This window comes from Rousettus aegyptiacus, unplaced genomic scaffold (assembly GCF_014176215.1).
Source record: "Rousettus aegyptiacus isolate mRouAeg1 unplaced genomic scaffold, mRouAeg1.p scaffold_m13_p_13, whole genome shotgun sequence".
NCBI lineage: Eukaryota > Metazoa > Chordata > Mammalia > Chiroptera > Pteropodidae > Rousettus > Rousettus aegyptiacus.
The window spans coordinates 39,975,763-39,991,391 of NW_023416288.1; the positions used below are offsets into that span (position 1 = coordinate 39,975,763).

Genomic DNA, 15,629 nt, shown 5'->3' on the forward strand with positions numbered 1-15,629 from the left:
TTGCTTCCTCTCCCTCTGTATCCTAGTGACCCGCCCTTGGCCGGTTCCCTCCTGCTCGCTCTGGTTCTGCTCCCCTCCCCTGCCTGCTTGCTTCTCCTACCTTCCCTGTTTCCTCTGAGCTTTGGCTCCATCTCCCACTCAACACAGACAACGCGCTGCTGGCCTACTATGTGATGTGGCAGCTCGGCATCTTCTTAATCACTCTGATTTTAGACATTTCAGCTTGCTTTCTAAAAAGACCTATTTCATTGCTCAGAGGCCCTTGCGAGGCAGGATGGGAGAGTGGTGAAGAGAGCCTGGACTCTGGACTTTGCCTGATTTTGAATTCTGGCACCTCTACACACTAACAGTTGAGCCAGTTACCTTGTCCGTGACTCAGTTTCTTCATCTGTAAAATGAGGGTTACAACAGCATCTATTTCACAGGATTGTGGTAAAGATTAAATTAGTTCTTATAGATAAGCACCATGTGTTAGCTGTTGTGATTGCTTGTTTGCTTTTTAATAGCATCTATATTTCTGGGACCTAGATTGCCCCAACATCAGGCAGTATGTGGTATCTCCTGGGCCTTAAGGAACAAGGATCAGCCCGACTGCAAATCTTTTTCTGAGCAAATAATTTACACACACATTGCACAGGAGTGCACCGAGAAGGACCACCCTGTTCCGAATGAGAAGAAACTTAGCAAACAATCATAAAACTCAAGCCCGAATATAACAGTAACCTTTGCCCAGCACGTTGCCCACATTTGCCAGGCTTCCCAGCTTCTGGGCCTGCAGGCTCTATCCCTGCGGGCTGAGCAACCAGAGTGTGTGTGCTCCCCACCAGGACACGTTGCATTGTTCATTTCTCTTTGGATATAATTTCAGGATTATTGAAAATCTTCAAGAAGATTACAAAGTATCCACATATACCCTACACTCACAGTTCTCAAATGTTAACATTTTTCACATTTACTTTCTATCTATCTATATCAATTTGTCTATCCATTCACTCATCCATCCATTCATCCACCTGTGTAAATATGTACTACTATGTAACCTACACACCTGCTTTAAATTTCGCCAATTGTCCCAAGAACATTTTTCGCAGTAAAAGATAACCCTGGATCATCTATTGTATTCAGCTGTCAAGTGTCTTTATTTAGACCAGTTCCTCAGTCTTTCTTTGCGTTTTATGACATCGATAAAAATAGCACAGGTTAGTTAAAGAGCACCGGTGTTTGAGGATGTCCCTCAGTTTGGATTTGTGTGATGTTTCCTCCTGATTAGATTTATGTCATGCACTTTCCAGATGCAGACCACAGAGATGACGCTGTGTTCCTCTTGACATATAATCTCAGAAGGCACAGCATAGCTTTTTGTCTTATTCCTGGCGATATTATTGTCAGATTTCTCCAGTGTAAAAATACTACTTTCCCCTTTGCAATTAACAAGTATTTTAAAATTGTGTAACTTATCCTGTTATGCCTCAAATGTTCACTTAACAACTCTTAAGTCCAGGGTAGCTTCTCGCCTGAATCAATCGTGAAGGTTTCAAACAATGATTTTTTTCTAATTCAATCATTGCTTCACATTTATTAGCTGGCTTTCTACAGCAAGGAAGAGCTAGCTTTCTCTTCCCCCATTTAGTTACTTATATCAGTATGAGACCATGGATTCTTATTTTATTCAACGGATTACAATTTGTTAGTCTCATTATTTATTTTGATGCTGAGATTGCCAATTTAGTTATGGAGAGCCCTACGATGTGGCTCTTGTTCTTTTGGAAATGTTTCTCAACATTCTTTGGGGGCTTCTTTACTGCCTGGAACAACCAGATGTTCCAGGCTCATCTTGTGCTTTTCAAGGCCTGGACTCAACCATCTCTAAGGAGCCGCAGAGACCAGGACACTTTCAAGTGAAAGGGCCAGAGGCATAATCTCGACAAGGTGTAAACTAGAACTGTTTCAATAAGAACGCAAGATTATATTCTAAATCTAACCCCAAATGTCCTCATGTACTTCAGTGATCCTCAGCTGGAGTCGGTCCTGGGGCATTTGGAGTTATCACCCGGTCAGACTTCACGCTGGGTTGCCGGGCTGCCGAATTCCCTGCAATGCACAGGGCAGTCTAGGCGACCAACGATTGCCTCACAAACAGCATCCCTGCCAACAAATAGTGGTCCAGTCCCTGAACCATTCATCACAACTGGTCTTTCTCATGCTCTGTCCTTTCGAGCATTGTCTTCTTCTATTTACCTTGTCAGTGGATCAGTTTATTTAACCACCACTATATACTTAGTGGATGTCGAACATGTTAAATTAACTAGCCTCCATTACAGCAAATAGAATAGCCAGTCTTTAGCATAGCTCTAGTTTAAACAAAGCCTCGACCTCTTATTTACCCATCTGTCTTTTTTCTGGAAAGCTATCTTCCAGCGAATTGACTAGGAGCTCAGGACTTGTGGTGAGACTCACACGCTCTCTCCCAGTGCGTGCGGCTCTGCCCAGTCGTTCCACACTTCTCATTGCACCAGCACCAAGGAGATGCACGAGGGGTCACGTGCATGTTCCTGAGAACTTTGCACACGTCACCTCATTTAACCTTCACGATAGTCCTATAAAGCAGGTACTCTAACCATTAGGTTTTTACAAAGAACTTGACATTCAGTGTGGTCAGCAGCACACCCAAGATTACACAGTTATCATGTGGCAGAGCCAGCATTGAAAACACCGTAGTCAGACTCCAGGACCCATGCTTCGTCCACTGCCTGTACGTGTAAGAGCACACCTCTCAAAATAAAAAATACAAAATAGGAAGGTCATAGAATATGTTAACTTATAACTACAGAAACAAACAAACAAAAAAGGCTTTGAGGTACTACAGAGTTACTGCAGCTGAGCATATTTCATTCTGTCTTTCCTAATGGCCAAAACTGAGAGCAAACTCATCAAACATGATTCATTCTAGCCTTGAGAAAAACACACAAGCCAAAATGGTTCCTGATCAGGAACACTGATTCTGTGGAGGTTTATATACAGAACTTTAATCATATATCAATAAAATACCCTCGACAACACCCCTACAATGATTGAATCAGAGAGCATCTTAGGCTTCGATAGGAGCCAAAATCATGACGCCTAAGCACGGGCCTGTAGGCTGCAGGACAGATGAGCTCGGAGCACAGCAATCCTTATCCATAGTAGTTTCTAGATCCTGGGAGCTTTCACAGTGGCTTTAGTTCTGAACAAATAGGACTTTCGCTAGGATCTTAGATTAGTCAAAGAGGCAGCTGTTAAAACCATCCATAGACAGTGAATGATCTTGCATTCCCTTCTGCCTTACCTCCTGACAAACAGTTGGGTTTTTTTTGGGGCGGGGGGGCAAGTCAAAACGGAATTAACTATGCACAGGTTTGAAGGGAAGTAACACCTATGAAAAGAAAAGGGAAGAAGCAGGAGAGGAAGACTCACCAGAGCATAACGACAACCCAACGGGCTCTGCCGGCTCATGAAAGGGTTCTCAGGTAGGGTAGATCCTTCTCCCTGTACCGCGCTCAGACACGGGCAGAGCCTGCCCTCATCATTGCATGATCTCGCTGAGAAAGCTGAGGCAAGCCCCGAGGACTCTCACGGCCGAGGGATGCCAGTGAACCACGCTCCTCACGGCTGCTCAGTGAGTTTTTCTTGCATAGGTATCTGAGCAGCGTATCTCCCTGTCTCTGCCTCACCCCTCTAAGTGCCTGGTTACCACAGGGGAAGATGAGAACCAAATATTTCTTGTTACCACTTCCATCTTAACATGCTGCAACTTAGGACAACTCAGCTATCCTTGAGCAAGAACTGCAAAAAAAAAAAGAAAAATGTATATATATATATTCATATATATGAATATATATATATATTCAGAGAATTCATCTCTTGTATAACAGTGAATGAGGCTCTCGCCCCCTCCATTTGGATTTCTAACCATCCCAGACCACTGACGTCAAGGCCTCTTACCAGAAAAACAAAATCCCGTTAAAGGAGGAAACAAGTTGTCCATGTCTTGTGTTGACACCCAGAGGACGCTTCGAGCCACGTGTCATGCAATGTTGGGTGTGTGCCACCACGCCGCAAGGAACTAAAAATGGAGTGCGGAGAAGAAACAGTAATAACTCAATGGCTGATTTTCCCTCATTTCGAGGAAGCGTTTGCCCCGGCCGAGCCTGTTGTTTGCACCCATGAGTGTAAAGGACTTTACCACGCAGCGATGACCAGCAAGCGGCCCGGGCCAGCCGGTTGGCTTCATGCCATGAGATTCTTGGTGTTTGCACACAACAAATGGATGCAAAGAGCGAAGGCTGTAGGAGGGACTTGGGCCTCTTTAATGAGACACATGAGTTTTATTCATTTGGTGGACCAGTGGAGGAGAGGCGCAAATGGCATTTATGACTTGTTAAGACTAATTGAAAATCTCAGAAACAAAACTTTCCGTGAAGAGACTGCTCTAATGAGAATGGATGTGATGATTATTTACCTAATTGAGCAGTAATGACTGAGGCATCAGCTACTTCTCCAGGATTAATAAAGGGCTGAAGCAATGACGGCTTGGGCCATTAAGCTCAGCCAGTACTGAGTCCTGGCGAAGGGCACGGTGCCAAGATTATATAAAATGAGACTCGAACTTAGAGACGTAAGAACTTAGTTTTTGGAGAAACAATTTTAATTGGCACTTAAGGACCTGCCATTAGGTTGAGCAATGCAATTTCTATCATTAAACAAACATTCGCAAAAGTTCTTCAAATCTTATTCCATTTAGAGTGTTCTCGAGCATATGGTGTTAAAAGAAGAAAAGTGGGGGAGAGAGGGGCCCTTAGCAATATCCAAAACAGTTTCCTGTGCAACTGTAAGTAAACGGGCTAGTAGCACCTCCCTCGCTTTCAAAACAAAACAAACACTGGAGACATTGAGCTGAGCCGGAAGCACTGTGCACCCTGGGGAGTCGAAGGTGCTATCCACAGCGCCCTCCCCGCAAAAGCGGAGCGCTTCTCGTCCTTACGCTACCCTCGGAGCTAAAAGAATCCTAACGTTATCCGAAATGTCAGAGTCACCATACAAATTGTGCTTGTATTCAACAGCCCCCTTTCCACTTGCCGGGAAGAAGTTCCTCAGCTTGCGAAGCGTTCATTATCCCCGTAGCTCTGCTCTGCACGGCAAGGGGGTGGGGGGGGGGGGTTCAAACATCAGCTGAGAGCACGTGGGAACTAAGAAATGGCACTTCAACTTGTTCTCATGCAGGGTGGATCCTACACTAGGGCTTTGCATTTTCAGGCAGTTCACAAATCTGTTCAACAGGCCAACATTTCCCAACATTTCCTCCTTTAGCTAGTGAGCGCTGAGTGTCTCACAAGACACCAGGAAAAGGGATGAGACCATCAACATGACTAAGGCAAGGCTAGGTCACTGCCAATCAGGAGCTCACAGCCTAGCGGAGGCCTTGGGCTCCAGAAAGCTCTTTTAGAAATCTGCTTGGGAACCGAAGTGCCCAACTGCGCTCCTCCTTCCCACATCCTGATTCCGTAATCATCATCTCAGTCTCTGCTGAAGAAGGTGACCACGTGGCTCAGTCTGCTCTGTGAAGCCACCTCTGCGGCAGCCAGCCGAGCAAGCCACAGCAGCAATAATGTCGCCATTCACTTAATGAAAAGTTCAATGAATGCTCTTACTAATGTCATAACACAACGGATATTAGGGTCCGGAGACATGAAGGTGAATAAAAAACAATCTCTATCCTCCCATGCTAATAGCGGAAGTAGAGAGAAAATAGAATGGGTTGGTGTGTGCAAGGAGAAAATAGAATGGGTTGGTGTGTGCAAGGTACTTTGACAGTACAGTAGAGAGACCTAGAGGAGGGAATCAGGCAAACTCAGTGGTCAGAAAAGGCTCCACAAAAGAAATAACCTTGAACTAAACCAGAAGAGTTGGGAGACATCCTTCCTGAAGAGGTGCATACAAAACCTCCCAAGTCAAGGGAACGGCATAAAGGAAGGGGCTGGTGGAGCAAACAGCCGGGGGCGGCCCAGCAGCAGCAAGGGGCTCCCAGTAGAAGCTCTCTCAGCTCTCTCTTCTGAAGTGCTTCCCTGGATGAACCCACACTCCACTCTATCTGCAAAACACCCTGACCAGGGATGCCCATGGCTAGCAGAATAGTCCCTGGTGAGCCCACCCTTCCTGCTCCCACCCCCTGGGTTCTAGGAATCAGAGGTATTTGTTCCCAAACCAGTTTATGCCAGGTCTGATCATTATTCGAATCATGTAATTAACAAACAACATTGAACAGTTTTTGCTTCCATAAAAAATAAGTTCAATACTTTGGAAGACTCGAGTTTTTTTTCCTCCCTGAGTCACTAAAAGAAGATCAATAGAGTTGAGCTCAGGGAGCGCAGCTATAAAAGAATGAAGAGGGTTATAAAAATTCCTACGATAAGATTCTGCCTCGAATTGCTTTGCCGATATCTCAAGTTCTCACTCCAATTTAAAGAAACCAAAACTGGAAATTAAAAAATAAAATGTAATATTGGAGTATTTTAGGCCCCCTAAAAGGATGATGTATAAAATCAAAGAAAAGGCTTGGTCCCGCCTGAAAGAAATGACAACTAAATGTACATTAATGTTTTATATTCTGATGTTTGAATGGGAGTTCGTGTGCTTCTTTTCTTTATCCAATGTTTTGATTGACTGACCAGCCGCCAGTATTAATGTGCTAGTTGAAAGGGTTTCTCTTATAGTATGATTTTTGGGATAGGATCAGAAAAGAGCAGACTGAAGAGGGAGGCAGGAGGGCTCTCACAGTCATGATGTTGCATTTGGAGTTTATCCTGCAGACCAGGAGTTGGCAAACTATAGCCCATAGGCCAAGTCCAGCCTGAAGCCCACTTTTATAAATAAAGTTTTATTGGGACACAGCTATGCCCATTCAGCTACAGGATTGTCTATGACTGCTTCCTGGAATGGCATAGTTGGGAAATTGCTACAGAGATACAGGAAGGTTTGGGCCATGCCTGCAGAAAAGGCATGAAATTTTGCCCCCTGCCCAGTCGCTTCTCTCAGCAGAAAACCTTAGGCCACTGAAGGACCAGATACCATTGCCCTGGAGCAGAGGGAAAGGCACCAAAACAAATAAAAATCTCTCAACTCTGGAGGATGAAGGTATAAAATGACTGGCTCAGGATACTACACCAATTCTATGAGCAGTCTCCTGCCACTAAGGGGAGGGCATGAAACTCTCTCCCACGCAAGACCTACCACAGACACAAGGCAAGAGTCTGATTGCCACAGTGGGGAGGAATTGGAACATGGAGAATGCTCACCCCACCCCCCAGACCCCAGCACACAGGTGTATGTAAGACCGAGGCTGAGCCTGAACCAAAGAGACCCTACAACCACCAGCTAAGTAATGTTTGAGCACCAAGCAACAGCAGCGTTACAGAAATACAAATGCAACTGAAAGCTGAGAGCAGAGCATTAAAACCCTCCAGCACCCCAGCTCCCATCCTAATAGAGTGTCCGAGGAAGAACTGAAGCCCGTAGGGGCTGAGGACGACCATAGCAACGACGACACCCAAGCTCAGCTAAGTTCCTGAGTGGAACGAGTCAACTCGAACTCTAGCAGCCTGAGAGAGGTGTGCCCAGGTCCAGCATAAGTGCTAGTAACCTCACTCTCTTATGGCCTTTGCCACACGATGTCTGCCATTCAATCAACACGTATCTCACACCCACACGTGCATGTGCGCGTGCGCACACACACACACACACACACACACACACACACCATTGTCAAGAGCCAAAGCAACTGAAAGAACCAGACAGATGATTCGGTTGTTGGAACGTGAGATAGAAACTTTAAAGTAATTATTATAAATGAGAAAAGACTTAAAAAAACACTTCATGAGAGAGAAACGTGGATCCAGATAAGTACGTGTCGGACATCGTTAGTCATTAGGGAAATGCGAATTAAAGTCATGGTGAGAGGCCACTACGCTCCCAGGAGAATGGCTAAAAGGAAGCATACTGACAATACAGTAGACCCCCCTTATCCACAGTTTCCCTTCCCATAGTTTTAGTTACCTGTGGTCAAATAAAAAGTTCCAGAAATAAACAAGTCATGCATTTTAAATTGCACACCATTCTGAGCAGCAGAATGACATCTCGTGTCATCCCGCCTGGGACGTGAATCGTCCCTTAGTCCAGTGTCTCCAAACTCTATGATGCCCTTTAGTCACTTACAGAATCAGTCATCAGATTGACTGTCACAGCCCCATGGTGCTTGTGTTTAACCTTTATCTTACTCGATAATGACCCCAAAGCCATTCACATAACTGTCATTGCAGTATATTGTTATAATTGTTCTATTTGATTATGAGTTCCTACTGTTATTTTATTACTGTGCCTAATTTATAAATTAAACTTTATCGCAGGTGTGTGTGCATTGGGAAAACATAGTACATATAGGGTTTGGTACTATCTGTAGTTTTAGGCATCCACTGGGGGTCTTCGAACATATCCCCTGCAGACGGGGGCACTACTCTACCAAATGCTGGCAAGGCCGAAGAACCACTCTCTCTCTCTCATATTTTTTTGTAGGAATGCATACACAGCAGCTCTGGAAAACGGTTGGGTAGTTTCCTATGAAGTTAAGCACATACTTACCCTGTGGCCCAACAACCTCACTCCTAGGTATCTATCTTTTGGAAATAAAACTTATGTTTACACAAAATCCTACACATGAATATTCATATCAGCTTGATTTAGAATAGCCAAAAACTGAAAACAACCCAAATATAATGAGCTTATCTTCGTGTGTCCTCGGGTAGCACCAGCATCCACAGGGACACCCAAGCCAGGACCCCAGAACACGTGGTGGACTTGCTCTACCTCACGTTCAAAATATCTAATCCTTAGTCACCAATTCCTCCTCGTTTTACCTTAGAAAGTATATCTCAAATCTGCATCCTTCTCTATATTCTTATTCCTATTTGACATACACTAAGTACTAATTATCTCTTTCTTGAATGTCTGCGTAGTTTCCTAACAAGTATAATGGTAGTTGCCATATTGGAGCTATCAGATTGATCCCCCTGCAACAGTAACTAAAGAAATCTATTGAAAACATGTGTTTGGATACATAAAAATTCAATAGCTCTCACAGTATAGAGGAAAAATGCAAGCTCCTTTAATTGGCACATGAGACCCTAAAAGGTCTGGATTCTTGTCTCTCCAGCCCCTGTTCTTGCCAATTCCAGCTCCTAGTTTAGGCTTCGGCCACAAGGAACTGATGTTGTTTCATGAACACAAGCGATGTCATTTCTCATCTCACTTTTTCTCACCTCCGTAACTTTGTGCTGTCTTCTGTGCCTAGAATCAATGTCCTTCACACCCTTTTCCCCTGACCTATCCTTACTGACCTTTTAGGGTATCCTTTCATTCATCACTTCTCCCCACTCCACCCATATACTTGCTCCAGCTAAAAACCCACACTCACATTTATAAGAAATTGCATCAAGGGAATAATAAAGACTGTTGTAAGCCTATTTTGGCTTCTCTGAATATTACAGTTTCCTAGGATCTTTCACTGAATAAATTTTAAGAAGCAGGAATAATAACATAAAAGTGATTAAGCCTTTAAAGTGTACCCTTTGTTCCCAAGGTCCTATTAATTACTATTTAGGAAAGCCTTATTTGCAAGGTGCTCAATTACTTAGGCAACTGAATAGCTCTTTACTGATCAGATAGAGCAGCATTTGCTTAATAGCAGATAACGAATGCTGTGGTACAGTTTTATTTAGAGTCTGCTGCCAGATATGGACTTATTTAAGGTTGAGCTCCAGAAAAAAAAAAAAAGAGGTTTTAGTGGAGTCTAAATAATTTTTCATAGCCACTTAGAGCGAGAGAAATATAAGTTTAGGGTTTTTTGCCCACTATTTTTAAATTAAGGAATAAGTAAACCCAAAAAGAAATTAGGGAAAATGGTAGAGTAGGTAAATGCTGTGTTTGCCTCCTCTCACAACCACAATGAAATTACAACTAAACTACAGAACAATCTCAAAGATGACTGAGAATCCCTTGAAGTCTAGCTCAACAGAAGTCTTATAACTACAGACATACAGAAGAAGCCACCTTGAGACTATTAGGAGGGGCAGAGATGTAGATTGGGTTGGACTCACACCTACGTGTGGCAGTTAAAAATCAGGAGGGATATCTCTCCTGCAGAGGTCCCTCCAGAGAAGCAAGGAGTCCCAGCTGCAGTCCAGGCTTCCTGGCCCAGGGTTCCAGTGCTGAGGAAAGGTTTCCACAACTTCTGACTGTGAAAACCAGCAGAGATTATGAGAAGAAGGGCAGCTGGAGTCCCAGGCATTCTCTTAAAGGGCCACACATGGACTTACTTGCTGATGGATGGATGCACTCGCTCTGAGCTTCAGCTCTAGGTCAGCAACTTGAAAGGTACCAGGGACGTACAGCGAGGAACTGAATTGTCTGGCTTCAGGGCAATGGCTGGAAGGGCAGCTTTCTTTTAGACAAAAGTGCTGGCAAAATCAATTGTTGCTTTATTGAGCCCTCCTCTGCTGGGCATGCAGATGCAGGCGGCTGCCATGTCTGAATCTCCAACAACCTAGCTTGCCCCACCCTCATGGTTTCCTGAGGCTCCGCCCCACCCAACTTGTGGGCATACTAAGCTGCTTCACTTCCGGTGGCTTTTCCATACAAATGGCCTGTATTGGCTCATGCTGCAGACTTTCCTAAAATCTCTCAAAGGTTCACAAAACCCAAACAAGCAGCGTCTGGCCTCAGCATGTTCCATACCTCTACTTGCGTAGCCCCAAGTCGGACACTATTGGCAGGAAATCTCACTTTGCAGTTTAGCCTCTCCAGGCACCCTCAAGTCCGGCACAGGTGGTGGCCATCCGTAGATTGCTTGGTAGCTCTTGCTAGGTTGCCCCAAGCAAGGCACAGGCTGTAGCTGTACTTGCCCTATGGTGGGGCCCCTCCCAGGAGGCCCTGGGGCTCACACACCCAGTGGGCAGCTTCAGACCAAGCCGGAGCACCACCTGGGGCCTCATCCTAGAACAACATATCCTAACGGAAAACTGAACAGGCCTTTTATTGATCCTTACACAGTCTTTGTTTTAGTACAGGTCTAATCTCAACCCCCCTTTAAAACTCCTCTTCTGTGACTTACAAGGTCAACTCTATGATTAGTACTATTCCCTTTCAGACATTACCAAAATTGTTACTAAATGGCTACCTCTAAGTAGTAGCAAGCTCCAATTATAAAAGTCAAGGAATCCCTATCTTGCCTTAATGTTCCTCAGAAGCCTCCTGATAAATCAGAAAGACAGAAAAAAAAACAACTCCAAGGATTTCATTTCTACTGTGACCCGGCTGCAAATTTGAAAGAGACTGAAATTAAATTGTGTGTTTTGTTAGACTCTTTCACAGGGCTGGTTAACATCTTGACAGATATCATTTGGCGATTCACCGGAGACTTCCTGGCACCTGATCTGGTTTGCCGAGTGGTCCGCTACTTGCAGGTAGGTAGCACCTTCCACGTGTGATGAGACAAACTGACATCAAAATTAGCTCTTGCATTCTTCATAAGGAAAAAATATAAAACCCTGCAATGATGTCCAACACAGTGCTCACTTCCTCCTAGTTAAAAGGACAAGCAAAATTTGTGAGATTTTTAAATGTATTTCTTTTGCTAAAAGCTTATGTGGAGAAAGCATAAATAAGCAATAATAAAAACATAAGCATTCAGATTTCAAGCATTAAGTAAAATTTCTGGGTCAGTGTTAAGGCTTTTGATATAGTCTGGCTGTCTCAGTCCATTCAGGCTGTTAAAACAAAAATACTACAGAGCGGGGGCTTATAAACAACACAGTTCTGGAGGCTAGAAGTCCAAGATCAGGGTGCGAACAAGGCCAGTGAGAACCTTCCTTCAGGTGCAGACTTCTCACTTTACCCTCAAGAGGCAGAGGCACCCTGGGGCCTCTTTTATAAGCCACTGATCCCCTTCATGAGGTCTCTGCCCTCATGACCTAATCACCTCTCAAAGGCCCCGCCACCTAATGCCAGGACTTGGGCTTCAGCATTTGTGGGGACACCAGCTTTCAGACCACATGTTGCACTAGCTAAGCGATCTCCAGGAAACATTTCAATTTCTTCTTGTATTTTCTCCCTTCACGTGAACCGAATGCTGGCTACTGTTGTTTTGGAAAAAACTTTAGCAGTTTGTTAGAAAATGGGTATTATCTCTAGTTGTTTTAACTTGCATCTCTTATAGATTGGACTTTTTAAAGTATCTATTGCCATTTGAATTTCTTCTTCTCTAAATTGCCTATTCTTTTTCATTTCTTTTATAACCGGCATACTTATTTTCTCAGTTATTGCTAATATCTATTTTTTAGATTAAAGACATTTATATTTTGCCTGTCAAATGTGCTTCACTGTAAAAAAGTATAATTGTAAAAAAATACATATTCAGTGTAAAATATCACGTATGTACCATATGCATATATTGTGTTATTAATAATATCGTATGTGTACATAACAGATATTAAGGTGCTTCAACTCAGTATGGAAAGAATGGACTATTTCATAACTGGTATTAAGATGGATGTCTTCTATTTCTAAGTCCTTAAAATTATTTTCCATTAATATATTGCACTTCTGATGCCAGCACTTCAGGTCTAAATTATTGTAGCTTTAGAGAAATATAATGCATTTCTACAGAAGCTTATTTTGCCGAATTCCTTTTTATAGTAGGATTTTAAAAAAATCTTTGCATCTATATTCATAAGCGAGATTATAATTTTCACTAGTTCTATTATTTTCAGGCCTTGGTAATAGAGTTATTTTCCATCTTCAGAAAATGACAGAGAATAGTTACAATTAAAAATCTTCTTTTGTGCTCTGTGCATAATCTTGAAACTGTACCAGATGTGACAGAGCCCTTAATCCTATCTGGAGCTGATATTTTGTCAGGTGAATATTTAAATATTTTTAAAAATATTTTAATTTCTTCTTGAGGCTTTTAACTTCCTTGTAGGTAAATGTTTTCAATTGTTTACTGTATCAATTGCAAAAACAAAAAACAAAAACAAATTACGCCAGCACTTAGTGGCTTAAAACGATAAACAGTTATTATCTCCGCTTGTATTAGTCAAGAATTCAGGGACAGCTTGGCTTGGCAGATCTTGCTAAAGGCTCATCATAAGGTTCATCAGATGGTGACTGGGACAATAGGCATTGGAAGGTTTGGCCAGGAATACACAATTTGCTTTGAAGAAGGCCGACTCACGTAGCCCGCAAGTGAGTGCTAACGTTAGGTAGAATATTCACTTCTTCTTCAGATGGGCCTCTCCACAAATATTCCTCAGTGTCTTCACTATACAGCAACCGACTTTCCCAAGAATAAGTTACCCACCCCTGTAGAAGTGGCGACATGTTTTATGAACTAGTCTCAGGACGCGTACACCAGCACATCCACATTATTCTGTTGGCCGCACGGGTCGGCCCCTATTCGATACGGAGAAAAAAGAGCCACAAGGGAAGGGAAACGAGAAGGCAGGATCATCGGGAGCATTCAGAGGCTGGTTGCCATACTTACTTTTGCATTTTTCAAAAACACATTATAACCTGATTTTGCTAATTGTTAACTTAAAAACGTCTCTTCGATCCAGAATTATTCATGTCGGTAATACTCCTTCCAACAGTACTTACAATGAATATCCAGATAATACTATACATAAAATATATTTTGGTGACAGAGCAAAAATGACAGAATAAGAAACTGATCATTTTTTCCTCCGTGAAGGCAACAAGAAAACTGTTAAAAAATTGTCGGCATCAGATTTTTAACCACTCTGGAAATTAATGAAAGGTTTTTAATAATCCGGGGAGCATTCATTCAAAAAAAAAAAATAGCTGCGTTTCAGTAAGAAAAATGGTATTTGTGGTGTTTTAACTTGCACCAGGCTCATCTCCAGTCTCCAGATTTGTGATGGTCTTGCAAATTAACAGCTCATATTTATAATGAAAACAAGTCATCTGGCAGCCACTCAAGAGAGCAGAAGAGGGCCAGAGCTCTTTAGAAAGCCTCATTCCTAGGAAATTGTCATTGTTCGATGTGTCTGGCGGTTCTCTAGAAGACCCCACTTGCAAGGCTGCATTTTTATTTGGTTCAGAACTCAGCCACAGGGAAAAGCTTTTTTCCTGAAGGCATTTGTCGAAAACAATTACAGGTGATTGATTAACTTCACACAGGCCTAAGGTATTGGATAACAGTTGGAGAAAACAGTAGACTAACCTGAAGCTTAAAAACCAGCTGGGTAATGAGGTGTTCACAGGGGTTTGAACATCTCTGACTAGTCTCAGCATCCTGAGAATCTGGCAGACCAAGGGCATGCTCAGGACTGCCTTGGTGCTCAGGCAAAAACAAAGAAGGCCCTGAGCACTCGCCTTTGGCTGACCTTGAAGCTCAGGAGGCAAAGCAGAGTCAGTCCTCAGTTGCCTAGCTGAGTGTCAAAACCATGCCCCATCGTTCACACAGAGCCCCTCTGCAGGGACCGGAAGATGTATTGGTTCCAGGCGTATGTTCAGTAGTTGTGACAAATGTACCACTCCTATGTGGGAATTGGATGTCCAGAGAGGCTGTGCTATGTGAGGGGTGTGGGCCAACGTGAAAACTCTGTACTTTCCTTCCATTCGGTTGTGCTGTGAAATTAAAACTTCTCCTAAAAATAATGTCTATTAAAAAATGGAATAAAGGATCCAAGAACTGCGGGTCAATTATAAAACACGTAAATAAAATCAGTTCATGTAATCCATCACATCAAAAATGTCAAGAAGAAAATTTATATGATCATATCAGTAGAAACAGAAAAGCATTTAACAAAATTCAACGCCTATTTATGATTTAAAAAAAAAAAAAAAGCAAACTACACATAGTGGGAAACTTCCTCAACTTAATAAAGAACATCTACAACAAACCTACAGAGAACCTCATACGTAATGGTGAGCAACCACAAGCTTTCCTCCAGAGACTGGGAATGAGGAAAGATGTCCCCTCTCATCACTCCAGCATTGCCCTGGAAGGTCCAACAAGTTCAACAAGACAAGAAAAGGAAATCAAAGGTATACAGATTGAAAAAGAGAAAATAAAAATAATTTTGTTTACAGATGACAAGGTTGCCTATGTAAACAATACAAAAGAATAACAAAACAAAACAAAAAAACCTATAGAACTATTACGTGAGAATAGCAAGGTTGCAGAATATAAGGTTAGTATATAAAAATCAATTGTTCTTCAAACACCAGCAATGAACAATTTGAATTTAAAATTAAAAATACAATACTATTTATGTTAGCACCAAAAATATGAACTGCTAAGGCACAAACCTAACCAGATATGTGCAAGATAAATATTTAAAAAGCTATAAAATTCTGATGAAAGAAATTAAAGAATATCTAAATAAATGGATAGATATTCCATATTCATAGATAGGAAGGCTCATTGTTGTTAAGATGTCAATTCTGCCCAGTGTGATTTCTAAATTTAATGTAATCTCAATCAAAATCCTGCAAAGTTATTTTATACAGAAAACTAAAGT

At 42.5% G+C, this 15,629-nt stretch overlaps 1 protein-coding gene across 2 annotated transcripts in view; it reads left to right on the forward strand.

Moving 5' to 3' along the window:
• The window catches only part of NPSR1 (neuropeptide S receptor 1), a 96,900-nt gene that overhangs the window by 53,207 nt on the left and 28,064 nt on the right, over window positions 1–15,629 (forward strand). The window contains exon 3 of one of the 2 annotated variants that reach the window (XM_036230468.1): window positions 11,446–11,549. The exons of the other annotated variant lie outside the window; for it this stretch is intronic. Coding sequence (XP_036086361.1) covers window positions 11,446–11,549 — 104 coding nt within the window. The remainder of the gene's footprint in view (window positions 1–11,445; window positions 11,550–15,629) is intronic. 2 annotated transcript variants of the gene reach the window in all.